This window comes from Artemia franciscana, chromosome 14 (assembly GCF_032884065.1).
Source record: "Artemia franciscana chromosome 14, ASM3288406v1, whole genome shotgun sequence".
In the NCBI taxonomy this organism is placed as follows: domain Eukaryota; kingdom Metazoa; phylum Arthropoda; class Branchiopoda; order Anostraca; family Artemiidae; genus Artemia; species Artemia franciscana.
This window is the reverse complement of record NC_088876.1, coordinates 37,404,421-37,432,030: the sequence shown is the minus strand read 5'-3', so window position 1 is coordinate 37,432,030 and position 27,610 is coordinate 37,404,421. Positions and strand designations below refer to the sequence as shown.

The following is a 27,610-nucleotide window of genomic DNA, read 5'->3' as shown; positions in this document are numbered from 1 at the left end:
TAGCCTTAAAAGTACTATTATTACACTAGTTTCGGTGGTAGTAAAAGTAGTTGCAATGTTAATGTTGTGTTAGTAGTGGTAGTAGTAACAGGAATAATAGCGGTAGTAGCATGTGCGTATTGCCTTTTGGTCAGTTGAACATCGCTTTCATGATGCCCCGGAAGTTTCACCTTGACACGTTAAGCAATTCCAAAAATATTGTTGAAATGTTTTTTCAACAATAATTTTACTATTGTTGATATTTTTTCAATATTTCAATTTTTCAATATTATCAACAATTTTTTTTCAATATTACAACAATATTACAACAATTTTTTCAACAAGGGTGCTTTTGACACCTTTTTCACCTTAATACTCTAAGCCTTACAAGTTGTTGCGATTGAAGAAGTAATTAAAGTAGTTTAGTAGCAGTAGTAGGATAAGGAAAAATAGCAGTGGTATTAGTGTTATTAGTGGCATGCATATATTACCTTTTTGTCAAGTGATCTTCCGCTTTAAGTATTCTTCGAAAGTTTCAACTTAATACCGAATCCAATTCCTGAGATACCCCCTTTTGACAATCTGCATGCGCAAAGTGTGTTTTGATTTAGTTCCAATTCACCCTCAATATTCTGTCAAAGTTTCACCTTCATACGTATAGCCTTTACTGGTATCATAGTAGTAGTGGTAGTAGTAGGACGGTAGTAACAGTAATAGTGTATAATTATTAGCAGTAACAGTAGTAGCAGCAATAAAAATAGCTGTAGTTACAGGTATATTTTGCCTTTTGATCAATTGAACATCCCACTCATGATGGTCAACTGAACATCCCACTCATGAAAACCTTATATGCCCTCGCGGAATTACTTACAATCCCATCTCCAGGGCGCTGGGGGGTTTTGTCAACCGTAGGGGCATTATTATATGTTCTTTGGATTATTTTGAACAAAATCGCTATTAATCAATCACAGTTTCAATCAGATGCGTTTGATGAAAAGAAAGGTTGTCGAGGGGGAGGGAGGCTCAATACCCTCCATCACTGTTGAAGCTTAAAAAGGAACTAGAACTTCCAATTTTCAACCAAATGAGCCTCTTCTGAAGTTAAACAACCATCCCTTCAATAAAACTTTAAATGCCCCGCAGCATAACTTACAACCCTCACCCTTAGGCTCTGGTGGTTTGCATCAACCCCAAAAGCCTTGTTATATGATCTATACTCTATTTTGAATAAAATGTCAGTCTCAAATTTTTTTATTCGATGTATTTCAGGAAAAAACGACGTGCTGGGGTGGGGGTGGGGGGATAAAATGACAGTCTCAAAATTTTTAATTCGATGTATTTCGGGATAAAATGACGTGCCGGGGTGGGGGGGATCAGTAGCTGCCTTCTGATCACTTTGACTCATAAAAAGGGCACTAGAAATTCAGGTTACCAATCCAATGAGTCCCCTCCGAAGTATATACAACCACCCTTTATATAAAAACCTTATATGTCCCTGGGGCATAACTTATAACCCTTTGCTTGAGAGCTGTTGGGGGGGGGGGTCTTTCTCAAAGATATAATTTTCGGATCCTTCAACTACAATGAACAAAATGCTATCTCCAAATTTCGATTGGATGTCTTTGGGGAAATGATGAGCTTACGGGGGAATGGTTGCTCTTAAATCACTTTTGACTCTTAAAATTGCACTATAACTTTCAACTTCGAATCAAATGAGCCCTGTCTGAAGTTTATGCGACCACCCATTCTATAAAAACCTTACATGACCCCACGGCATGACTTACAACCCTATTCACAGGGCACTGGGTTTTTATTTTGACCCTAAAGGTTGAAATTGTTATAAGTTATTTTGTTCTTTGCACTATTTTGAGCAAAATTGTTATCTCACAGTTGTAGTCAGATTCGTTTGGTGAAGAGTTGTAGTCGGGGGTTGAAGGGGGGGGGGTAGCTACCCTTCATCACTTTTGATTCTTAAAGGGAACTAGAACTTCCAATTCTTAACCAAATAAGCCTCCTCTAAACTTTATATAACCATTCTTTCCATAAAAACCTTAAATACCTCTTGGGCATAACTTACAACCCTTCACCCCAGGCTCTGGGGTTTGTTTCAATCCCAAACGCCCTGTTATATGATATTTATATTATTTTGAAATAAAATGACAATCTCAAAATTTCTATTAGATGCATTTCGGGACAATACGACGAATGTGTGGGGGAAGGAGGGTTAGCTACCCTCTGATCACTTTGACTCTTGAAAAGAGCATTAGAGCTTCTGATTAATAATCCAATGAGCCGTCTCCGAAGTTTATATGACAGCGTTTTCTATAAAAAAAAACTTATATGCCCCCAGGGCATAACGTATAACTCTTGCCCTGAGGCCTGGAGGATTTTTTATCCTCAAAGTCATAATTTCTGGGCCTTTCAAACACGTTTTACAAAATTGTTATCTCAAAATTTTGATTGGGAATGTTATGGGAAATGACGGTTGTGGGGGGGTCACTTGCCCCCCCCCCCGATCACTTTCGATTAATAAAAAGAGCACTAGTCCTTTCAATTTCCAATCGAATGAGCCCTTTTTGAAGTTTCTACGACAACGCTTTCTGTAAAAACCTTATATGCCTCAAGGACATAACTTATAACCCTTGTCCTGAGAGCCGTAGGGCTGGGGGGTTTCATCCTTAAAGACATAATTTCCAGACTTTTCAACTACGTTGAAAAAATGGCTATATCAAAATGTTGATCGGAAGTTTTGGGGGAAATGATCGGCGTGGGGGGGGGTATCCACCCTCTGATGACTTTCGACTATTAAAAAGGTCACTAGTCCCCTCAGTTTCCAATCGAATGAGTCATTTTTGAAGTTTCTACGCCAACGCTTTCTATAAAAACCTTATATGCCCGAGCGGCATAATTTACAACCCTCGTCTTGAGGGCTGTGGGTGGGGGGACATCCTCAAAGTTATAATTTCCGGACCTTTCAACTTCGTTGAACAAAATGGCCATCTCAAAATTTTGATTAGATGTGTTTAGGGAATAGTGGACGAGGGAGGGGGGTTAGTTGCCTTCCAATCACTTTTGATTATTAAAAACGGCACTAGGCCTTTCAATTTCCAATCGAATGAACCCTCAATTTCCAATCGAATGAACCCATTTTAGAGGTTTTAGAATTATCTTTAGATACAAAGTGCCCTGGTCGAAGACAAACCAAATAAACATATAATGGCATTGTGCCAACATCGTTCTTGACATAAGCAGCTCTGTTGTGCTAGTTTGCATGGACAAAAAGCGTTGGCAAATTTAACAAATTAACTTTACATTGCTTTTTTAATTATATGTATTTTTGATTAATTATATATATTTAATGGCATTAATTTCAAATAATGGCAAAACTAATAATGGCAAATAATTTTATTTTAATTACATTTAATGGCAAATAATGGCATTGTGCCAACATCATTCTTGACATAAGCAGCTCTGTTGTGCTAGTTTGGCAAATTTAACAAATTAACTTTGCATTGATTGAGCTTTTTTAATTATATGTATTTTTGATTTAATGGCAAATAATGGCATTGTGCCAACATCGTTCTTGACATAAGCAGCTCTGTTGTGCTAGTTTGGCAAATTTAACAAATTAACTTTGCATTGATTGAGCTTTTTTAATTATATGTATTTTTGATTAATTATATATATATTTAATGGCATTAATGGCAAAACTAATAATGGCAAATAATTTTATTTTAATTACATTTAATGGCAAATAATGGCATTGTGCCAACATCATTCTTGACATAAGTAGCTCTGTTGTGCTAGTTTGGCAAATTTAACAAATTAACTTTGCATTGATTGAGCTTTTTTAATTATATGTATTTTTGATTAATTATACATATATTTAATGGCATTAATGGCAAATAATGGCAAAACTAATAATGGCAAATAATTTTATTTTAATTACATTTAATGGCAAATAATGGCATTGTGCCAACATCGTTCTCGACATAAGCAGCTCTGTTGTGCTAGTTTGCATGGACAAAAAGCGTTGGCAAATTTAACAAATTAACTTTGCATTGATTGAGCTTTTTTAATTATATGTATTTTTGATTAATTATATATATTTATATTATATTTAATACACCAATACATATAATTTAATTTTTAATATAATTACATATTAATTTAACAAATTAATTTTATTTTCATGATCTAGCAATTTGTAGGTGGATACGTCCCGTATTTTGGCCTCCCTCTTGAGTTTATGTGTTTGTTTATTTTGTTTGTTCTTTACATACTGGAAAAAAGGTCTAAATGTTTTATAACATAAAAACAAGGTTTTAATAGAGTTTTAATGCACAATTTTTTTTTTTTGCAAGGGATTACAAAGATCAGTTTGAAGCCAAGAAAATTTGGTATGAGCACCGTCTTATTGACGATATGGTTGCCTATTGCATGAAAGCCGAAGGTGGTTTTGTTTGGGCCTGTAAAAACTATGACGGGGATGTTCAATCTGACACCGTTGCCCAAGGATTTGGTAATTATTCTAATTTTTTCCCCCCATTTTATGCAGATCACAATCAATTTTTTAAGAGGTAAATACTGATGGTATTGGTAATGGAAATACCCGGTAATGGTAAACGGTAAATACTGATGGTAATTGGTACTTTCTTATTTTTTAAGAGGTAAATAGTGAAAGTTCCTAATAACAACGAACCTTTCCATCATAAGAAAAACACGTTAGTGAGGATTTTTTTTTAAAACATTTGTTACGAAGAAAATGTTTCGACTGCATGACTGATGGCCGTCTTCAGCAAAATTTAATACAAGACTGAAGCAAAGAAACCAGAAAAAAAAAACCAACTCACTCAAAAACTCTTTCTAGGTAAAATTACTATTATATTAACAATTAGAAAATAGAAAATTTGAATGAGCGTCAGCTTCATAACCTGTTGAGTTTTCAGCTGAAGGTGACAAAAATATTGTTGATTCATGCTACACAGTTTTGCAAATAATTAAATCGTTTGAAATTTAATATTTATTTAATGTATCTAAAAATTATTAAATTTAAGTCTAAATATTTTTATTGCTTAAGTAAGCTTAATCTGTTATGCGATTGGCCTCCACGTTTTTTTGTAATGTTACTAAGGAACTTTAGTACCTCTAACAAGTGCTGATAGAAATAAATTCAAAAGTTTTGCCATCGAAGTTTTCTCCTCTCTCTACGGGGTTTCTTTTATGTTGTTTGCATGATTGCACACGGGTTTGACACTTAGGGGAGGTGGCGAGGGGTAAGAGACTTTCTTCGGGGTGGGGGGGTTGAAGCATAGAAAGCGTGCATGTTTCAACTTTTGTCAAGGCTAAAAGGATCAATCTTTATAAAGAGGGGGAAATTACTTCTACTCTGTCCTACCCTTCTGCAGGTATGGTTGTGTCACGGAAACTATTGCAAAACATTATATACAATTATGTTTTTTTTTTCTGTGTAACATAAAGAGACTGGGAAATCTTTTTTTATTTCTTCTTAGATCATTTGAAAAAATTGATCTAAATCTCATAATTACATCTGTTAAACTTTTAAAGTTGTATTATTCAGGTTTTACCAAAGATTTTGTCGTAATTCAATTATGCCAAAGACTTTTTTTTAATTAAAAACTTTTAAACTTTTTTTTTTATTTGAAAAATTTGAAAACTTTTTTTTTAATTAGATGAACTTTTATCAGACAATGAAGCTAAGGCTCTGTCAATTTTTTTCGTATCTACTGAAGAGCTGTGTGAGTTGAATTTTTTGTTTCTTTTTTATTTTATTATTTTATTATTCTTTATTCTTCTTATTATTATTCTTTATTTATTTTCTTTATTTTTGTTTCTTTTAATTGTCTTTTTCCTCGAGACGGCTATTAGCCATAGAGCCGAAATATTTTCTTAGCTTGTGTTTTGGCAACTTTTTTTTTACAGATTTAATTATTAAATTTTTGTTTGTTCAGTGGTTTCCTTGGTAAGGAGCCCCTGATAAATAAGAATATAAGAAGTCACACTGTTTGTGAAGTTGTGTTTTCGATAGGCTTTTTTTTAGATTTTTTTTTTTTGCAGTAAAAATTTTGGTTTATTATTAACTTCTTGTTTTTTTAATGATTTTCTTATTAAAGCATTGATGAAACATTGATAAATGACAATATAAGAAGTCACATTATTTGTAAATTTGCGCCTTTGATGGGCTTTTTTCGTCAAAAGTAGCAAAATTTCGTTTTTTTAGTATTTTTTTTTTTTTGTAGTGCTGATTTTGCTGTGCATATAATATAATTATTATATAATAAATAGTATAATTTTTACCTTGTGTCGTTAACTTTAGATTGATTTTCTTGGCTTTTGAAATTTAGTAAGGAAATGGTTTCCTTCGTAAGGAGACCATTGATAAATAACAATATAAGAAGTCACATTGTGTGTGAATTTGCGCCTTCGATAGGCTTTTTTTTGCAGTGCAGATTTTATATATGGATAATATTATTTTTTCCTTTGTCGTTAATTTTTTACTGGCTTTCATGGCTTTCCAAATTTTAGTTTTTTGACTTGTCAAGGATTTATCCGGGGTTTCATTGGTAAGGAAACCATTGATTAACTATTGATAAATAACAATGTATTAAGCCACATCTTTTGTGATCTTCGCCTTCGATAGGCTTTTTTCATCAAAACTAGAAAAATCTCGTATCTTAAGATATTTTTTTTTTTGGAGTGCAGATTTTACTGTGTAATTTTAGCTTTTTGAAACATTTCTCTATGGAAAATATAATTTTCTTCCTTGTGTTGTTAATTTTAGATTGGTTTTCTTGGCTTTTCGAATTTTAGTGTTTTGACCTGTCAACGGTTCAACAATGGTATCCTGGGTAAGGAAACCATTGATAAACCACTGATAAATAAAAATATAAGAAGTCAAATTGTTTGTGAATTTGTGCCTTCGATAGGCTGTTTTTCTACAAAAATAGATTTTTTTTTTTTTTTTTTTTTTTTTTTTTTTTTTTTTTTTTTTTTTTTTTTCATTTTTTTTGCAGTGCAGATTGACTGTGTATTTTTAGTTTTTTGAAAGATTTCTCTATGGATAATATAATTTTTTCCTTGTGTCGTTAATTCTAGATTGGCTTTCTTGGCTTTTCGAATTTTAGTTTTTTGAGTTGTCAATGGTTCATCAATGGTTTCCTTGGTAAGGAAGTCATTGATAAATAATAATATATGAAGTCACATTGTTTGTGAATTTGCGCCTTCTGTAGGCTTTTTTCGTCAAAACTAGCAAAATTTTGTTTTTTTAAGATTCTTTTGATTTGCATTGCAGATTTTATTGTGCAATTTAGTTTTTAGAAAGATTTCCCAATGGATAATACAATTTTGTCCTTATGTCGTTAATTTTAGATTGATTTTCTTAGTTTTCCGAATATTAGTTTTTTAACTTGTCAGTGGTTCATCAATGGTGTCCTTGGTAAGGAAACTGTTGATGAACCATTAATAAATAACAATATATGAAGTCACATTGTTTGTGAATTTGCGCTTTTGGTAGGCTCTTTTTTCATCAAAACTTGCAAAATTTCGTTTTTTTAAGACTCTTCTTTTTAGCAGTGCAGATTTTACTGTGCACTTTTGTTTTTTCGAAAGATTTTTCTATGGATAGTATAATTTTTTTCCTTGGCTTTTGGCTTTCCAAATTTTTCGAATTTTTTTTTCACTTGTTGAAAAAGGTCAATTACTTGCTAAAAAATACTTATATCTGTGAAAATCGTAGATTTATGTGCTGTATGCATGGGGTCTGCGTATTTTTAAGTGTATCTTTCAGACCAGCACTTCGAATCGCTGTTAAAGAAATTAGGTTTAAATATTCTGCCATTGTATTGAAGTTTCCTATGTTCTCTCTCCTATTAATTTATGTCAGCTGTATCTATGTACATCGATCCGGCCCTTGGAATAGAGGCTGGGTGTTAAGAGGATATTTTCTGGGAAGATGGGTAAACGTTGAAAAAGCGATTTTTTGTTAAATTTTTGTTGGGGTTCTTTGGATGGATTTTCAGAAAAGGGTGGGTAAAGCCACCACCCTCTCTTTCCCTCTGTGGGTAGTTATGCCTATGTAACATAAATAGCAGCAAAATGGTACGCTCGTTTTTTCTATTTAACATATGAAAGATATACCAAATTTAACATATTACCAAATATTACCAATATTTATACAATATTTATAAATATTTATAAATATTTATAAATATATAATATTTTTATTACCAATATTTAACATATACCAAAATGGTCTCGTTTTTTCTATTTAACATATGAAAGCTGTTTATATGTCATTCTTTTTTTTGTGTTTCTTGTTTCACCTTTTGAAAAAATTAATCGCGTAATTGTAAATGTTTTACATTTGTAGAGCTTTATTGTTCAAATTTTCAACAAAACTATTTGACATGAATCAATATTCTTTTTTTATATATATAGATGAACTTTTATGGGGTAACGAAGCAGTGTCAGTTTTTTTCCTTTTGTTTAGTTTTTAGTTCATCTTTGAGTTGGATTATTTTTTGGTTTCTTTGGTTCTGATTTTTAGTTTTATTATAATGGATGTATTCAAACCCTAGATGGCTTTGGTAATTTTTGTCAACACTAACGCCTTTTTTAACTCTTATAAGTTATCCCTTTGAAATGATATTATGATTTCTTCTCTTCAGGTTCCCTAACATTTCTTTTATTTTTTCTAGCGCAATAATAAGAAAAATTAATATAATTAGTTGTGTAGTAATCGTCTGATCTTAGTTTCTGATAGAAAAGTTAAATAAAAAAACAAGTTTTTTAACTGAAAGTAAGGAGCGACATTAAAACTTAAAACGCATAGAAATCATTCCAAATATGAAAGGGGCTGTCCTCTTCTCAACGCCCCGCTCTTTAAGCTAAAGTTTGACTCTTTCTCACAACTTTACTTTTTAAAACAATAAAAAACTTTAGCGTATAGAGCGGGGCGTTGAGGAGGGGACAGCCCCTTTCATATACGGAATAGTTTCTGTTCTTTTTAAGTTTTAATGTCGCTCCTGACATCTTTTGATACCAAAAATTAGTATCAAAAATTCCATTTTTTGGAGTTTTGCTTACTATTGAGCCGGGTCGCTCCTTACTTTCAATTCCTTACCACGAACTGTTTGATGATTACAAAGCTTGAAGAAAATGCCAAGAGGTGTCAAACGCTAGTTGGTGTCTGGAGTTTTTATTGAAACTAACACTAATTTTCACTCATATAATTTAACCATACCCTCTGTAATGATCTCTTATAACTCTTAACTCCTATAAATTAACCATACCCTCTGTAATGATCTCATATAACTCTTAACTCCTACAAGTTAACCATACCCTCTGTAATGATCTCTTATAACTCTTAACTCCTATAAGTTAACCATACCCTCTGTAATGATCTCTTATAACTCTTAACTCCTATAAATTAACCATACACTCTGTAATGATCTCATATAACTCTTAACTCCTACAAGTTAACCATACCCTCTGTAATGATCTCTTATAACTCTTAACTCCTATAAGTTAACCATACCCTCTGTAATGATCTTCGATTTCTTCTATATAGGTTCATTGGGAATGATGACTTCAGTTTTGGTTTGTCCCGATGGTAAAACAGTAGAATCTGAAGCAGCTCACGGAACTGTCACCAGACACTACCGAATGCATCAACAGGGCAAAGAAACATCAACTAATCCTATCGGTATTTTTTCAATTTCATTATCTTCTATTTTGAAGTTACCCCTATACCCAGGCCTATTTAACTACAATTATTCTGCTTCGCAACAGTTGTGTTAGATTAAATCCGTTCAAGGTTTAATCTAACACGGCTGTGTTAGACGCATTCACAGCACATTTTAGACCGTGCTGCAACACGGCGGTTTTGTAATTATTCTGCTTTACAACGGCCGTTTTTGATTAAAAAACAGTCGTTTTTTTTAACATTAAAAAACATTAAACACAGCTTCAAAAACAGATTAAAAAACAGCTTCGCAACAGTCATGTATTAAATCCGTTCAAGGTTTAATCTAACACGGCTCTGTTAGACGCATTCACAGCACGTTTTAGACTGTGCTGCAACACGGCGGTTTTGTAATTATTCTGCTTTACAACGGCCGTTTTTGATTAAAAAACAGTCGTTTTTTTTAACATTAAAAAATATTAAACACAGCTTCAAAAACAGATTAAAAAACAGCTTCGCAACAGTCATGTATTAAATCCGTTCAAGGTTTAATCTAACACGGCTCTGTTAGACGCATTCACAGCACGTTTTAGACTGTGCTGCAACACGGCGGTTTTGTAATTATTCTGCTTTACAACGGCCGTTTTTGATTAAAAAACAGTCGTTTTTTTAACATTAAAAAACATTAAACACAGCTTCAAAAACAGATTAAAAAACAGCTTCGCAACAGTCATGTATTAAATCCGTTCAAGGTTTAATCTAACACGGCTGTGTTAGACGCATTCACAGCACGTTTTAGACTGTGCTGCAACACGGCGGTTTTGTAATTATTCTGCTTTACAACGGCCGTTTTTGATTAAAAAACAGTCGTTTTTTTTAACATTAAAAAACATTAAACACAGCTTCAAAAACAGATTAAAAAACAGCTTCGCAACAGTCATGTATTAAATCCGTTCAAGGTTTAATCTAACACGGCTCTGTTAGACGCATTCACAGCACGTTTTAGACTGTGCTGCAACACGGCGGTTTTGTAATTATTCTGCTTTACAACGGCCGTTTTTGATTAAAAAACAGTCGTTTTTTTTTAACATTAAAAAATATTAAACACAGCTTCAAAAACAGATTAAAAAACAGCTTCGCAACAGTCATGTATTAAATCCGTTCAAGGTTTAATCTAACACGGCTGTGTTAGACGCATTCACAGCACGTTTTAGACTGTGCTGCAACACGGCGGTTTTGTAATTATTCTGCTTTACAACGGCCGTTTTTGATTAAAAAACAGTCGTTTTTTTTAACATTAAAAAACATTAAACACAGCTTCAAAAACAGATTAAAAAACAGCTTCGCAACAGTCATGTATTAAATCCGTTCAGGGCTTAATCTAACACGGCCGTGTCAGACACGTTTTAAACCGTGTTACAACACGGCGGTGTTGCAATTATTCTGCTTCACAATGGCCGTTTTTGATTAAATCTGTTCAAGATTGAGTCTGCCTGGGATTTAGATAATTTGATCTAACTTTAAGATCCTGTATCCAAGATTGGACTGTATTCGTGTAATCTGTAATCTTGGCTCTTTTTCACATTCAGGGTTTGAAGAGAAACGCCCTTGTTTACAGGGAAGGGGTGTTAAAACATGATTTAAAAGCCTCTTTTAGGCCCCACCAAATTACCCTACAAAGTTTGATAGGTTTTTATGTTGCCTCTTTTTGAAGACACCGATAAAACAGTGTCTTTACTGTGATCGAATTTTCTGGGTTTTCTTCAGATGCCCCTCAGCCCTCTTTAAAAAATAACTGTGAAATTTCTCCAACAATTAATGTTCGTAAGTACACGAAAATTAACAGTAAATATAATTCGTTAATTTTTGTTGATAATTATGAGAGATATAGGAGAATCCAATTACCTTTCGGGAAAACTTGCGAGTAGTAGTAGCTTTATTAATAAATTCAGTTTTCCAGAGATTTTAATGCGGTACTCGAGTGCTCTGGTCCTGTAGTAACAGCGGTATAATACCTAATAATTTTTGAATTCTTCCAATTTTGTTTTCTATCAGATACATTGCAATTCCCTCTCTTCATTGGGCGATCTTGATAGTATAATTAATCAATACCGTTGGTAATGTTAAATATGCTAGAAGTTAGATTTGAAATAAAGAAGGACACCAAACTGGTGCAGATACCAAATCTCCATTGAAGATTTATAATGGAAGAATTGTAATCTCAGTCCAATGTATTACTGCAAAATACATCCCTACATTGAGTGAAAAACAAAAATCTTATAGCCTAATAGCCTTTTATGGTCTCCATGAAAAGACCTAGCCCACAAGGTTTACAAAAAAGGCCTTTAATGGTAAGTAACAAGAAAGACCCTGTCCACAAGGTCCTCAAGAAAGTCCTTTTATTGTGTGGAGCAAGAAAGACATAGTTTACAAGGTCCACAAGAAAGGCCTTTCATGGTGTGGAACAAGAAAGACCTAGTTTACAAGGTCCACAAAAAAGGCATTTTATTTTGTGGAACAAGAAAGACCTAGTTTACAAGGTCCACAATAAAGCATTTTATGGTGCTAAAAAAGAAAGACCTATTCCACAAGGTCCATAAAAAAGCCCTTTTTTGGTGATGAACAAGAAGGACCTAATCCACAAGGTCCACAGAAAAGGCATTTTATGGTGTGGAACAAGAAACTAGTTTATAAGGTCCACACAAAAAAGACATTTATACTGTGGAACAAGACAGACTTATTCCACAAGGTCCACAAGAAAGGCCTTTCATGGCGTGGAACAAGAAAGACCTAGTTCACAAGCCCACAAAAAAGTATTTTATGGTGCGGCATAAGAATGAACAAGTCCAGTAGACTCGTCCTGTTAGCAAAGTGTCATACGGCACTTTTGTGCCATTTCTGTAGCTGATTAAATAAAAAAACAAGTTTTTTTTAACTGAAAGTAAGGAGCGACATTAAAACTTAAAACGATCAGGAATGATCCCGACCCGGAATCATTACCCTAGACACTACTAGATGGTGATCCTTACTTTTAACGTCAGTAAGAGCACTCCTATTACCTTAGTATCTTGTATTGACCCTGCCAGTCTTTGGTTTACAATAACATAATCAGTAGGATTATCTGTCTTACTTGTCTTACAAGTCCATCTTATGATCAATTTTAGAGTTAACATTTTGTCCCAGTTCTTTAAGGATGACTCCTGAATCACAAAAGCTGTTTAATTAGAATAAATAGCTCTTTTAAAAGTATTAGAAAAGCTTTAGCGTAAAGAGCGAGGTATTGACGAGGGGGCAACCCCCCTCATACGCGTAATAATTTCTTCTCGTTTTAAGTTTTAATATTGCTCCTTACTTACAATTGAAAAAACTTGCTTTTTTATTTAATTTCTGATCATTTTTTTAAATAATGCTAGGAAATCCAGCTCCCCCTCTATAGAAAATTCCCTTCCGCCATGAAAAATCCACTTCTTCATGAAACATTCTTCCATGGAAAGATCCTCCCACGTAAAATGCCTAATAAGCCCTCTTCCGAACTTCTGCGATCACTGATTCGATATATATATATATATATATATATATATATATATATATATATATATATATATATATATATATATATATATATATATATATATATATATATATATACACGCATCCGTGATCTGGCTTCTGGCAGAAAAATGCAAATTTCCACATTTTTGTACACAGGGGCTTGATACCTCTACATTAAGGTTCTCTGGTATGTTAAATCTGACGGAGTGATTTTTATTAAGATTACTTGATGTTTTGGGAGCAAAGGTGAAAAAGGTAAAGAATACGGCATTGGACTTTGCAGTCCCTACCGGCGGTGCTGATCTCCGTTTCTCGGCCCTTCAGCCAGGAAGTGCAGTGGGGGTTCAACTATTCTGTGCTTTCGTACACCCTTCCTGTTTACCTTCCCCAGATTTCTCCAGGTACCCGTTTAGAGCTGGCTCAACTCTGGCTGAGCTTACAGAGTCACGTCACTGACCCCCGTTCCAAACCAAATAATTGAGTACACTAGAATTTGAATCCTCGTCCTGTTGGACAAAGGATCATAAAACAGCGTACCAATCCACTCGGCTACGACGGCTTGGGAGTGTTTCCCCTTTTTTAAAAATTGGGCAAAGTTTCCCAGACTCGTAACTTTTAATGGGTAGCATTAAATTTGATGAATTTTATATCTTTGAATAAGCATGAAAATTTGATTTTTTGGATTTATCAAGAGTCTGTTTTTTAAAGGTTCGGTTACTATTGAGCCGCATCGCTCCTTATTTAGAGCTTGTTACCTTCGAAAACTAAATGAGACTTCGCAACTTCCTTATTCATCATTAGCCCTACTGCATGTCTATGTACCCTATCCTTCCTGAGTAAATAAATTCTATGAAATCTAATTTATTGTTTCCTACCCAGGGATATGAGTTTGTGAAACTCGAAGAATTTGAACTTGTCAGTAAAAATTTCGACATAATATTTTTTTTTTTTTTTTTTTTTTTTTTTTTTTTTTTTTTTTTTTTTTTTTTTTTTTTTTTAATGTTGTACCATTCCATAATGCAATTTTATATTTTTAATTCAGTAATTCTTTAATTAACAATTTTGGTGTCGGGAAATGCAATGGCCTCAAAACCTATGCATGACTTGGACTAAATATCTTCTCAAGTCTTCACGAAGTTAAGCCGGCTTAGAACTGGACAGCAAGGAGTCCCTGGGACCTCTAGTTGGATGAGACTTTGCAATCCGTGGCCCATCTTGGTCACAGCATGGTTTTCTACATTTGGCGATGCTCTTCTATCAACAAGAGTCGAAATCCTGCACAGACAATCTCAAGCATATTACCTTCGACTTATTATATAATCATGGCTACATATATTATGCTATTACGAGGAGTCAAACCATGTAGATAAATTAGCCAGTCTGCCAAAAAAAGCCCACCAAAACAAAACAACCCCTAAAGAATCATCCAATAATCAGATATAGAATTGAAAAAAAAATAGTGCTTTACGGAGAACTAAGTTTGCTTAGTTTGTAGAGAATTAAGATTGCGCAGTTAGATTAAAATTTTTCGATTTTTGTCTGGTAAAAGACTATTGAAAGTTTTATAAATTAGTTTTTTTTTTTCCCTTTAGGCCGCTTAACAATTTTGTGCTTCTATTCCTGTTTTTCTGCGTCAGTTTTGTGTTTTCACTAAAGTATAGTTTTTCAGAATTGCACGAATAAATGGGAATATCACGACCCATTTTATTTGCCACTATTTTTTCTTTTCTTTTTTAAAATGTTGCATAAACTGCGAAGCAGCATTTTTTTGTTCTTTTAAGTTTCAACTTCGCTATCTACTTTTATCAGAAAAATATATTTTTAGAAATAAATTTAATAATCAAAAGTATTCAAAATACTGGCATAAACACCACCCAAACCAAATATATAAGCTAAACATGAGTAGAGCAAACTTTAAAAACAAAATTAACGATTTGGAACAAAAAAAAAAGAATAAGGATTATAGACTATTTTACTCATTGTCAGTGACAATTGGTTTTAAAATGGGAGTCGCACTAAGTAGCCTCTACTTATGTTGAATTTAGGTCGTGTCCGGGATTTTTTGATTTGTCGTTCTGTTTTGTTTGTTTTTTTTCTATTTAATTGTTTGACTCGAGTAATCAAACGGGATTTTTGCAAAGATAATTTGTCTCTGTTCCCTGTTTTTAATTCACTTATCATTTTTAGCCTCTATTTTTGCCTGGACTCGTGGTTTAGAGCATCGAGCCAAGCTAGATAAGAATGAAGAATTAAAGCGTTTCTGTTTAACCCTTGAACGCGTTTGCATCGAAACAATTGAATCTGGATTTATGACCAAAGATTTGGCCATTTGTATCAAAGGAATGAATGAGTAAGTTTTTCGCTGGTTTGGTTATATTTTGTTCGTTTATTCTTTTAATTTATTTATTCTTTTTTTATGTGTAATATCACTACCGCTACTAATAAATCATTTTCTTTCAAAGCTTAACTTTTTACTCTGTGCCGCGAAGTCCGAATTTCCTTTCAATTCTTTTGTTTTATCCTTTTATATTTTTAGATAACTTCGAAGATCACACTGCCTTTCCATGACGAAAGTAAAACAGTTCAAAATAGGGATGATACCTTTTTATTGACAGTGAATAGATATAAAATTATTTAACTGGATAGTTTTACTGCTAGTGATGAACACTGTATATGTGTTCGAAATATCCAGTTAAATAATTTTATATCTATTCACTGTCAATAAAATGGTATCATCCCTATTTTAAACTGTTTTACTTTATATTTTTATTTTATATTTTTATCCTTCTATATTTTCAATCTTCTTCCGACTTCCTTCTTCCCTATTCATTTGGCCCCAGATTGATCACCATAAAGCTCGATTTTGGCAATCGATCATCCTTCATCCCTAAAATATATCCTAACAACGTTAGATCCTCTATAACGTTATCCTAGCAACGTTATTCACGTCATAGTTTTTATTTATCTTAGGTTTTATTTTACTTATTCCTTTTGTGTTATTTATTTATTCATACTGTTTTTCTTTTTCTTTTATGAATTGATTTTATTTATTCTTTTGTTTTGATGTGATGCTACTGATACTTGATGGTATCAGCTACTGATGGCCAAATCTGATTGCCAATCAGATTGGCCATGATTGGCTGATTGGCCCCAGATGGCTGATTGACTAATTGACCTATGAGGCCAACACAGCTAATTATGTTTCTCCACTTTAATCTCTTCAAAAATTAACTCTTGACCTTGCCCCTCTCCCATTACCTTCTAATTTTATTTGAATGGTTTATTATGACCTCATCCTTTCCCATTCAAGGACAAACTGCTATTCATTGGGCTTCAAATTAATGGTCAAAAATCATCTTTCATGATTTTTGACCTGTAATCTTTTTCTCTTTTTTTAATGAGGCAGTGTATTATGCTTCATCCATTGAATATGGCTTCGTCATATTAGTATTGTTTCCATCCTGTCCATCATAGCCATCACGAAGTGGGATTGAACCACTTTTTTCGTATGCTTTTTTTATATATATGGTCAGTCAACTGAGTACCTAAAATTATCTTTAGACTTGTTATTATATAAAATTATATATTTAAGGCAGGGCTTCTTAAACTATGGGTCGCGACCCCATTTGGGGTTGCTTAGCAAAATTATGGGGTCGCGAGTGATAAAAATACAATTTAACAAAAAATGTTTTTTAACTTGTAAAATTATTGTTATCAAGAAAAATAACGGTCATCGTAGATAAATACATCATAAAATCTTCTGGTTCGGAAAGACTGCTTATACCAGCATTTCTATTCCGATCATTATAATATCTTGTATAAATTTACTATGAATCAGAAGATGTTATAGAAATTTATAAAAAATGTAGATTTATTTTTGTCAATCTCTTAAAACCGAAATAATCCTGATAAATATTATCAACAAAATTTCTAAGTGTTATTTCGAAGAAACTATAATCATTTCGTGTTATTTTCATTTAGCCATTGTATGACTGTGAACGAAGTGCATGTTATTCCGAATTAGTCAGTTTAACCCTTTCGCGACCGACGGGACCTTACAGTCCCGGCATGTAAAAATCCTTTGGGCGCTTCTTAATTGATTGATAGCACCAGAATTGAACGATGTGCTTCAGGATGCTGTTAAGGTCATACATTTTATTAACAGCCATGCCCTTAACAGTCGCTTATTTTCAAATCTCTGTAAGGACACAGATTCCAACAACACAACTTTGTTATTACATGCCAAAGTAAGATGGTTGTCAAGAGGTCAAAGTTTAAAAAGATTATTGTTATTAAAGGACGAGATCGAAATATTTTTAACTGAACGAAAATGTGAATTTGCTGTTTTTTTTAAAAAATGACTTGTGGCTATCCAAGCTGTGTTATTTGTCAGATATTTTTGCGAATTTAAACGATCTTAACTTGTCTCTTTAAGGAAAAAATTGTGATATATTTACTTCAAAGACAAAATTGAAAGGTTTGTTAAAAAGATCAGCATTTGGAAAAGTAGGGTTGGAAAAAAATTCGATCGAAATGTTTTCCAGTGTCGACAATTTTGTAATTGAGAAAATTCATCGTAAAGTTTTTATTGCAAAAACTATTGTAGATCACTTAAAAGCGCTAGAAATACAGTTCCGGACATATTTTATATTAAACATTGATTTATAAAAAATAGTTTGGATTCAAAAGCCGTTTCGGATTGGCTTAAGTGAGATTGATCATCTGCCACTTAAAGCTCAAGAGGAATTTGCTGAGCTTTTGTGTGACTCAAACTTAAAACTACAATTACAAAAAAAGTCCTTGACTGAATTCTGGATCGGAACTAGAACTGAATTTCCCACAATCGCCGATATGGCGTTAAATGTACTTCTGCCATTCAACACTACATATTTATGTGAAGTTACTTTATCAGCTATAACACACATTAAATCCCAATATCGTTCAGCGATAAAAAATGTCGAAGAGGTCTTACGTCCAGCAGTTTCAAACATTACACCAAGATTTGATTTGTTATGCAATAAAAAACAGGCACATCCATCTCATTAAATTTTTAACGTAAACTTTAATTTAATATTTACTTCTACTTGGATATATTCGAGAGAATTAAGACGGTCAGAATCCACTTTTGTTTTTGAAACTATAATAAAAACATTTCTATAACATTTTGTGCAAATTTCAATTTCAGATTTTTCTGTGTTTCAAAACGAATTCTAAATTGATATATTTTCATATGCATATGTATATTGTTACCTAATAAATATATCATCAGAAAATATTAATTTATTTTTCTTTTATATTTGTTGGGATCGTTAAGAAACTCGCAATCATAAATGGGGTCGGGAATCACAAAAGTTTAAGAAGCCCTGATTTAAGGTATTATTTTTTGCTTTTTTTTGCTCACAGTTTTTATTATTTTGCTCACAGTTTTGCTCACAGTTTGATATTATTTTGCTATGTTTCAGAGCTATACTTACTATTATACTTTTATACAGTATTTACTACTTACTACATAATACTTTACTCTACATTACGTTCTTCACTCTAGTGCTCTAGTTACTTAAGTACACTTACTATTATACTTCTGCACAGTATTTACTTTCTTACTACATGCTATTTTACTCTACTTCACTTTTTTCACTCTAGTGCTCTACCTACATAAGCACACTTACTATTATACTTTTATACTGTATTTACTACATAATACTTTACTCCACATTACTTTTTTCACTCTAGTGCTCTAGTTACTTAAGTACACTTACTATTATACTTTTATACTGTATTTACTACATAATACTTTACTTCACATTACTTTTTTCACTCTAGTGCTCTAGTTACTTAAGTACACTTACTATTATACTTTTGCACAGTATTTACTTTCTTACTACATGCTATTTTACTCTACTTCACTTTTTACACTCTAGTGCTCTACCTACATAAGCACACTTACTATTATACTTTTATACTGTATTTACTACATAATACTTTACTTCACATTACTTTTTTCACTCTAGTGCTCTAGTTACTTAAGTACACTTACTATTATACTTTTATACTGTATTTACTACATAATACTTTACTTCACATTACTTTTTTCACTCTAGTGCTCTAGTTATTTAAGTACACTTACTATTATACTTCTGCACAGTATTTACTTTCTTACTACATGCTATTTTACTCTACTTCACTTTTTTCACTCTAGTGCTCTACCTACATAAGCACACTTACTATTATACTTTTATACTGTATTTACTACTTAATACTTTACTCCACATTACTTTTTTCACTCTAGTGCTCTAGTTACTTAAGTAAACTTACTATTATACTTCTGCACAGTATTTACTACTTACTTTATGCTACTTTACTCCACTTTAACTTTTTCACTCTAGTGCTCTACCTATATAAGCACACTTACTATTATACTTTTATACTGTATTTACTACATAATACTTTACTTCACATTACTTTTTTCACTCTAGTGCTCTAGTTACTTAAGTAAACTTACTATTATACTTCTGCACAGTATTTACTACTTACTATATGCTACTTTACTCTACTTTAACTTTTTTCACTCTAGTGCTCTACCTACATAAGCACACTTACTATTATACTTTTATACTGTATTTACTACTTAATACTTTACTCCACATTACTTTTTTCACTCTAGTGCTCTAGTTACTTAAGTAAACTTACTATTATACTTCTGCACAGTATTTACTACTTACTATATGCTACTTTACTCTACTTTAATTTTTTCACTCTAGTGCTCTACCTATATAAGCACACTTACTATTATACTTTTATACTGTATTTACTACTTACTACATAATACTCTACATATTGCTCAACTTATATATTCACACTTACTATTATACTTTTATACAGTATTTACTACAATACTCACTACTCTTACTACTTTCTATACAGTACTTACTACATACTACTTTAATTTTTGAGCTCTTCTTTCGTAACATCTCTTTAAAGGTATTATAATTGATAATTGTCTATCTTGCTAGTAGATCTGCTTGAAGTCTGATGGCGGGGGGTTTGAGTTTTTGGAACCGTTTCAAACAAAAATCGATCATGAAACAGTCCCTTTTTAGTCTTTTATTAGGTTGCAAAATAGATAAGCTTTTTCTAGTTCACAAAATAAACCTTACCCAAGGCACTTCAATAGAAATTGCTATATAGCAATTAAAAGACATAGACCCACTGGATGGCCCTCAAGGGCACTATACCTGCTGAAAAAGAGCGCTTTTTATTTTAAAGAAAATTTTATTTTTAGAGAAATTTTTAATTTTAAAGAAAATTTTAATTTTATTTTTGAAGAAAATATAATGCACTATTTTCAACTTACTATCAAACAATCCCCTTCTTTTGTCTGAGAAAAAATGATGGGGAGTGCATAAAATGAGAATGGGGCTTTCAGGAAGGATACTTTCTTTTTATATACAGAAGAGGGCAGAAATGGGCCAAAAAGAAGGGCCTCCAGGTGTCTTTAATTTAATTTACAGGAACATTTAAGCATTTCCTTCTGGACGAATACGGAAAGTAAATGCAATTCACTGTCAGAATCTGCTCTGTATGAAAAAAATATTTATTTTAACTATAAACCGAATTTGGTGGTCCATTTAGACCCAATATTGCTATTTTAGCATTAATGCTATGTTACTTCTCTTAGAAAAAATCGCCAGACGACATACGCAAAACCATTAGGATTTACTCGTTTGAAAAGGAAAATTTATTGATCCTCAACTCAGTATGTTAATTTGGCCTCCCCCCCCCCAAAAAAAAACAAACAAACAACTTTACCTTGAAAGTTTTTGCTATTTTACTCTACTTCACTTTTACAAACTTTGTCTCATGATTTTTTTTTTTTTTTTTTTTTTTTTTTTTTTTTTTTTTTTTTTTTTTTTTTTTTTAAGGTAATATTCGAAAAGATCAGGAATTTTTTGCTTTGAGTTGCACATTTGAGTAATCAAATGTGCAACTTTTGATTAAAGTTGCACATTTCAAATTTTTCAAAAATTATTCAAATTTTTGAATATTCTAAATAACTTAGCGGGAAGAGCGAGGTATTTTGGATTGGGTATCCTCCCCACATCGTAATAAGTTCGTTTAAGTTTTAATGTTGATCCCTACTTTCAGTTGAAAAAAAAACCGCTTTTTGTTTAATCACTCAAAGACACAAACAATTCTCAGGGTAAAAACTTACCCTGACAAGGTAAAAACTTACCTTGAAAGTTTTTGCTCAGTCATCCAGCTGTAAAATAAAACAGGACAACGACTCACCTCTTGAATCTTCATTTAGGAAGAGAAATGTTCCCTCCTCTATCCCCTCCCGTCTCCTGGGAGGGGCTCGAGTTCTTATCAGAAAATCGAATTCTTTATCAATCTGTACCCGCAAAATGCTCTATGATTAATATATTACTTCGCAAATTTAATTTTTACCTAAAAAATATATTCACAACATTTCTACCTTTTATCAAACAGTTTGTCGTAGCGAACTGTAAGTAAGGAGCGACCTAGCTCAATAGTAACCGAAACTCTAAGAAAGTGGATATTTTATACCAATACATATATCAAAAGGATTGGATTTTTATGCTGACTCCAAAAATATAAGTTTCATCAAGTTTAGTCTTACCCATTAAAAGTAAAGAGCCTGAGAATATTTGCCCTATTTTCGAATAAAGGGGGAAACAGCCGCTAAAAGTCATAGAATTTTAATGAAAATTATACCATCAGATTCTGTGTATCAGAGAACCATAGTGTAGAGGTTTCAAGCTCCTATCTGCAAAAATGTGGAATTTTGTAATTTTTTTTGCCAGAAGAAAGATCACGGATGCGTGTTTATCTGGTTTTTTTCCAGGGGTGATTTCATCGACCCAGTGATTCTAGAATATCGTGAGAGGGCTCATTCGAACGGAAATTAAAAAATCTAGCGCCCTTTTTAAGGCACCAAAAAATTGGAGGGCAACTAGGCTCCCTCCCACGCTCATTTTTTTTTACCGAAGTCACCCAGTCAACATTTTGAAATAGCCATTTTGTTCAGCATAGTCAAAAATTCTAATAAATATGCTTTTGAGGATGACTTAGTCCCCCACAGTCCCTAGGGGAAGAACTGCAAGTTGTGAGCTTTGCCCATCATTTACATATAGTGTTGGCTATTAGGAAATATATAAACGTTTTCAGAGGGAATTTTTTTAGTTGGAAGGGGGGGGGGAAAGGTTACATGGGAAGATCTTTCCGTTGAGGAATTTTTCATGGGGGAAGGGAATATTCCATGAAGGGGACGTTGGATTTTCCTGCATTGAAAGAACAAGTTTTTTCAGCTGAAAGTAAGGAGCAAAGTAAGGAAAACGAACAGAAAGTATTATGTTATGAGGGGGTTCGCCCCCTCGTCAGTGCCTCGCTCTTTACGTTAAAGTTTTTTAGTACTTTCAAAAAAGATACTTGTTCTAATTAAGCCCTTTGTGATGCAGGGGTCATTCTTAAAGAATTGGAACAAAATTCGAACTGTAAGGCAAAACCTGTAACTGTATATGGTAAGGTGAAAGTAAAACCTATATGAGTGTTGTACCCTGGAGTGGTTCCTTAATATAAAGGATGTCCATATATAACGTCTTTCTGATTTTCCAAGAGCGCTGCTGAAAGCATTCAGTTTTTAACAGAGTTAGTATTTTCTGTTTATATCGAGGTTTTTAATTTATCTGATATGCTCGCAAGCTTTTAATGTATTCAATATATTTATCGGTTTTCTTCCATATTGTTCAATTTCTTAATTAACCTATTAATCCTTTTTTAATGTTGCTCACCCTTTTCGTAGTTGTGCAAAGGTTGTATGTAGTTGTGTGCAAGTCGGTAATGTTTCAATTGAAAGCCATTTTAAAAATAGATCTTCGTTTTGTCAACTGAAAGTGCTTTATGAGGACGCAACAAAGTTTTTTTTTAAATTAGTCTGCTATCAAACAATCACGCCGGCTCGATGAGATAGTATTTGTAAAATTTCTGAAATTACCAAAGTTTTGTGTTTTTAAGTAAATGTTGATAAATGAAGGAACCGCGAGACTTTTACGTCCCCTTGCATATTCTTACACATCTAAAATATCTACAATGATTAAATATCATTACACATATTTTGGCCGGTTTGGTACTCGTTAACAATCAAAAATTCGTTCAACTAGAAAATTTCAAATAAAAATCAGTTTGTGGTAGTCCCTCATCCCTCCCTCCCCCCTCCTTTCTCTCTCTCTCTCTCTCTCTCTCTTTCTTTCTTTCTTTCTTTCTTTCTTTCTCTGTTTGTGAGGATTTGTTGGAATTCCTTCTTTTTTCAGGCCAAAAGTTTTGTCAGCGAATTTTATATAAATTTAAGTGAAGTTTTTCAACAATAACTTGCAGTCAAAGCTGGGGGAGATCTTCCCCTCCCTTTGGATTAGCTACTTTTCCAATTAATTTTAACTGAACAATTCATTTTTCCTAATTTAACTTCCCTGTATCTTCCTTTCTGTTGAAATCGATTTATAAATTTATGCTTTTCTTTTTCAGGGTGAAAAGGGGTGATTATTTAAACACATTCGAATTCTTGGACAAAATTGCCGAAAATCTCAAAACGAAGTTGTCTCTTTGACTGAAGAAGTACATTTTTAATGAATATGCCAAATTATGATATTTTCTTCTCTCTGATCACGATTTGTTCTTATGTCTTAAGTAATTTTGTTTTCTTTTCTTAGTGTGGTTATTAATACATTCCACGGGATTTTTGGTTTATTTTGTTTTGTTACAGGGTTCTAAATAAATTTTGAAAATCGTTATTTTTTACATTTGGACACATGCAGTATAGTATAATATTTTCATATTTAAATTAACTATGGTCAAACCACAGTGACTTGGCACGAGTAGCCTACTATTTCCATAAAGGGTTATGAAGAGATGTGTCCTTTTCCTTAAATTTCAAAAAAGTCGAAAAACAAAAAATGCTCTGCCATAAAACATACACTTGACTACCCAATCCCCTTTTCTGTCTCGATAACAGTTAAACAGAGGACAACTCTGTTAGCACAATTTTAATTTCTAATGCTTTCATTTCATTTTCAACCAATTTAATTCATTCATTTCAACCATTTAATTCATTTCATTTTCAACCAAAGTGGCTGTCCTATCTTATTTTTCAGAGTGGAGAGAGGCTGTTTGGATAAAACTCGTTCTTAAGGGAGACTCCCCCAAAGCTCAGAAACTGAACGCTTTGTCAAAATAAATTTTTTTAAATAAAGGGTGGTTTCGAGGCAAAAAGGGCCTCCGTTTAATATTGACCCTGTGGTTTATTGTTGGCCGTCTTTTCTTGGTGTTTCTCATTTGCTTATATTTCTCTGGGGCTCCCTAGACGTTACAAAGGTAAGCTACTAACTGGTCTGTCTGAAATGTTGCTTCTTTTTACTTTGGGTAGAAACAAGTCTTCGCCTAATGATAAATGAAAAAATTAGATGAAGAGCACAATTCGAGGTTTGATTAAATTTACGCCTGCCGCCCCCCCCCCCCGGATACGGCCTATGCTCTAGCGGCAGCTGCAAGCTACCAAAGAGTGGACCATGGTTCATATTAACCAAAATAAAAAAAAAACACATGAAAGAAAAGTCTAGTTAGAAAAAATTTACTACACCGATTTTGCAAAAAAAAAAAAACTGCCAAGAAACGTCCCTTGTATCCCATTATTGTCCAGAAGATCTAAAAATAATCAAACAGTAAACAAAGTTAAACAGTAAACAAGTAAAAGTAAACAAGAAACAGGAGGCAGAAGCCCTATTGAAAAAGATCAATATTAATTGTTCATTGGATGATAGGCACGTCATTGCTGAAGGTGGTCGTACGCTCTGCTTCAGATGACAACCATTTATTTACTATCGCCCGTCACAGCGCAGAAGTACCGTATGGAAATGATTTCTGAGGGTCCACTTGATGATGAAGCTGCTACGGGTGTTAAGGGAAGCATACGAGAATATGGTCCTAATAATGTGTGTAGCAAATAAGAATAGAAACTGGTCATCTATCAACGCAAACATTTTGGACGCCAAATTACAACGCCATCTAATATTTGACGTTTCTTCGCAGATTTTTTTGCAAAATCAGTTTAGTAAATAGTAGCTGATGTCAGTTTTTGAATAAAAAAAAAGTTATATGAGTTTAAAATAATTCCAAGAACCACACAATGCTAGGTGACATTGCTAATTTTTTAAGGGTATAGTAAAGTATGGAGTCAAATTGGAAGGTAAAACTGTACGAGACTTAGAATAGGCAGATAATTTAAGCAATCGAAAGAAGAATGTTTTCATAATGAGCGAGTTTTTGGAGGTTTTGAAAATTCAGTGTGTAAGATTTAGCTGTTTTTTCACGGTTGAAAAATGTTTGGAAGAATTGGCAGATAAGGTGGTGAACCGAGATTATAGTATTTTAAGCTATGGTAATGACAGTGGTCAAGTATAGTTCTGATATTTGGATACTTCAAAAGACAGAGGAAGATGTTTTAGATATTATTCAGAGGGACTATCTACGAATAGGTTGCCGAAAATTGTTAATTCTAAAGATTATAGATCCATCCGCGGCCTAGACTTAGTCTTCTTAACATTAATTTTCAAACTTATTCTAGTACCCTAAACTCATAAAACCTCCAAAAACTCATTCGTTTTGCTCACACTTTCATCTAGGATATAAAGGGGGATAGAACACAACCCTGATTAACTCGTGATTTAATAAAAAAAACAGCTACCTAACCTCATTTCCTACCTTGACCACAGCAGCGTTATTTTCGTATAATGAACTAGTCACTAATAACTCTAATGTATTTATCTGGTATACAATAAAAGGATAAGACTCTACAAGGATAAAGCTCTTCTATCAACAGAATCGAACGCTTGCTCATAATCTATAAAACTGAGGCCCGAAAGTGCTTGACAACTCAAGCACTTTCCAATTATTAACCTAAGAGCGAAAATTTGGTCGACACATCCTCTACCTTTTCTAAAACCGCACTGTTCTTCTCTTAAACTTTGTCTACAGCATCTCTCAGTCTAATAAGTACCATATTACCAACTAATTTGCTACCTACAGAGACCAGACTAATGCCTCGATAATTACGACATTCACTCTTATCACCTCTGTTATACAGTGGTTTAATTAAGGTTTTTCTAAAATCATTAGGTACTTCCCCTTTTTCAAAAATCGTATTAAAATCATATTCAATCATCTTCAGTAACTTTTTTCTAGCCTCACAGCCGCTACATTTAAGAAACTCATTTACCACGCTGTCAGCACCTGGAGCCTTATTATTTTCTAATCCTTTGAGTACTGTCGCTAATTCTTCCTCACAAAAAAAAATCTTCCTTCACATCCAAGGTATCACAGCCTTTTTCATTTTCCTCTATATATTTTCCTGCAACTCTATCTCAGTTTAGCACATTCTCAAAGTGTTCTGCCCATCTCTGTTTAACTTTTTCCTTATCACTGATTGTGGCCCCGTTCCTGTATTTAACTGGGACAAATCGGGATCGACTACTCCCGCTCAATTATTAATTGAATTGAAATTAATGAATTGAAACTCAATTCATCCATGGCCTCCGCTACACACCTCCTTAGTTCATATTTTAATGTTTTCTCCACTTTCTTTACATTCATTTTTTTTCTTGTGATCTATCATTCAGATAATTCTTGCATAAGCCTCTTCTCCTTTCTATTAAACGTAAAGCTTTTTCACTAATATTCCTTGCTGCAGTCCTGACCTTCTTCCCTAAGAGACCATCAGCAACTTCACAAATTGTTTTTATAAAATTATTCAAACCATCTTCCACATTGTCAAATTTTAGACTCTCAAGCTAAGTATACAACCGTTCCTGGAAAGTTTCTCTCAAATCACATCCTGGAGTCTAACAACATCATAACTTCCCGGGAGGTAGTTACACTTCTGAAATTTCAGCTTTAAATTAACCCTAGAACAACTATATGGCGATCTTTACTTCTAACATGAATAACAGCACTCCTATATACCCTAGTATCTTGTATTGATCCTGCCAGTCTTCGGTTTACTATAATATAATCAATAAGGTTTGCTGTCTTACTATTACGTGAATACCCTGTTAACTTATGGGCCATTTTTTAACCAAACACTGTACCGGTTATAGCTAAATTGTAATACCTAAAAAATTACAAAAGCCTTTAGCCATTACTGTTGACTGTTCCTACACCATATTTACCTAGGCGAGGATACCCTCTGTACCTGGGCTTTAAAATCTCTTAATGATAACACCATATTTCTACCTGGGACCCTGTCTATTTGCCCCTGTAAACTGTAAGTAAAATTCATTGGAGTCACTGGTATCTCCGTCAGTCTGT

General features: G+C 33.2%; 1 protein-coding gene across 1 annotated transcript in view; it reads left to right on the top strand.

Moving 5' to 3' along the window:
- Positions 1 to 24,040, top strand: part of LOC136035670 (isocitrate dehydrogenase [NADP] cytoplasmic-like) — a 67,687-nt gene extending 43,647 nt beyond the window's left edge. Inside the window, exons 6-9 of the mRNA XM_065717587.1 lie at positions 4,344 to 4,501; positions 9,569 to 9,703; positions 15,422 to 15,584; positions 23,777 to 24,040. Coding sequence (XP_065573659.1) covers positions 4,344 to 4,501; positions 9,569 to 9,703; positions 15,422 to 15,584; positions 23,777 to 23,858 — 538 coding nt within the window. The 3' untranslated portion in view covers positions 23,859 to 24,040. The remainder of the gene's footprint in view (positions 1 to 4,343; positions 4,502 to 9,568; positions 9,704 to 15,421; positions 15,585 to 23,776) is intronic.
- Positions 24,041 to 27,610: the final 3,570 nt, after the last annotated feature.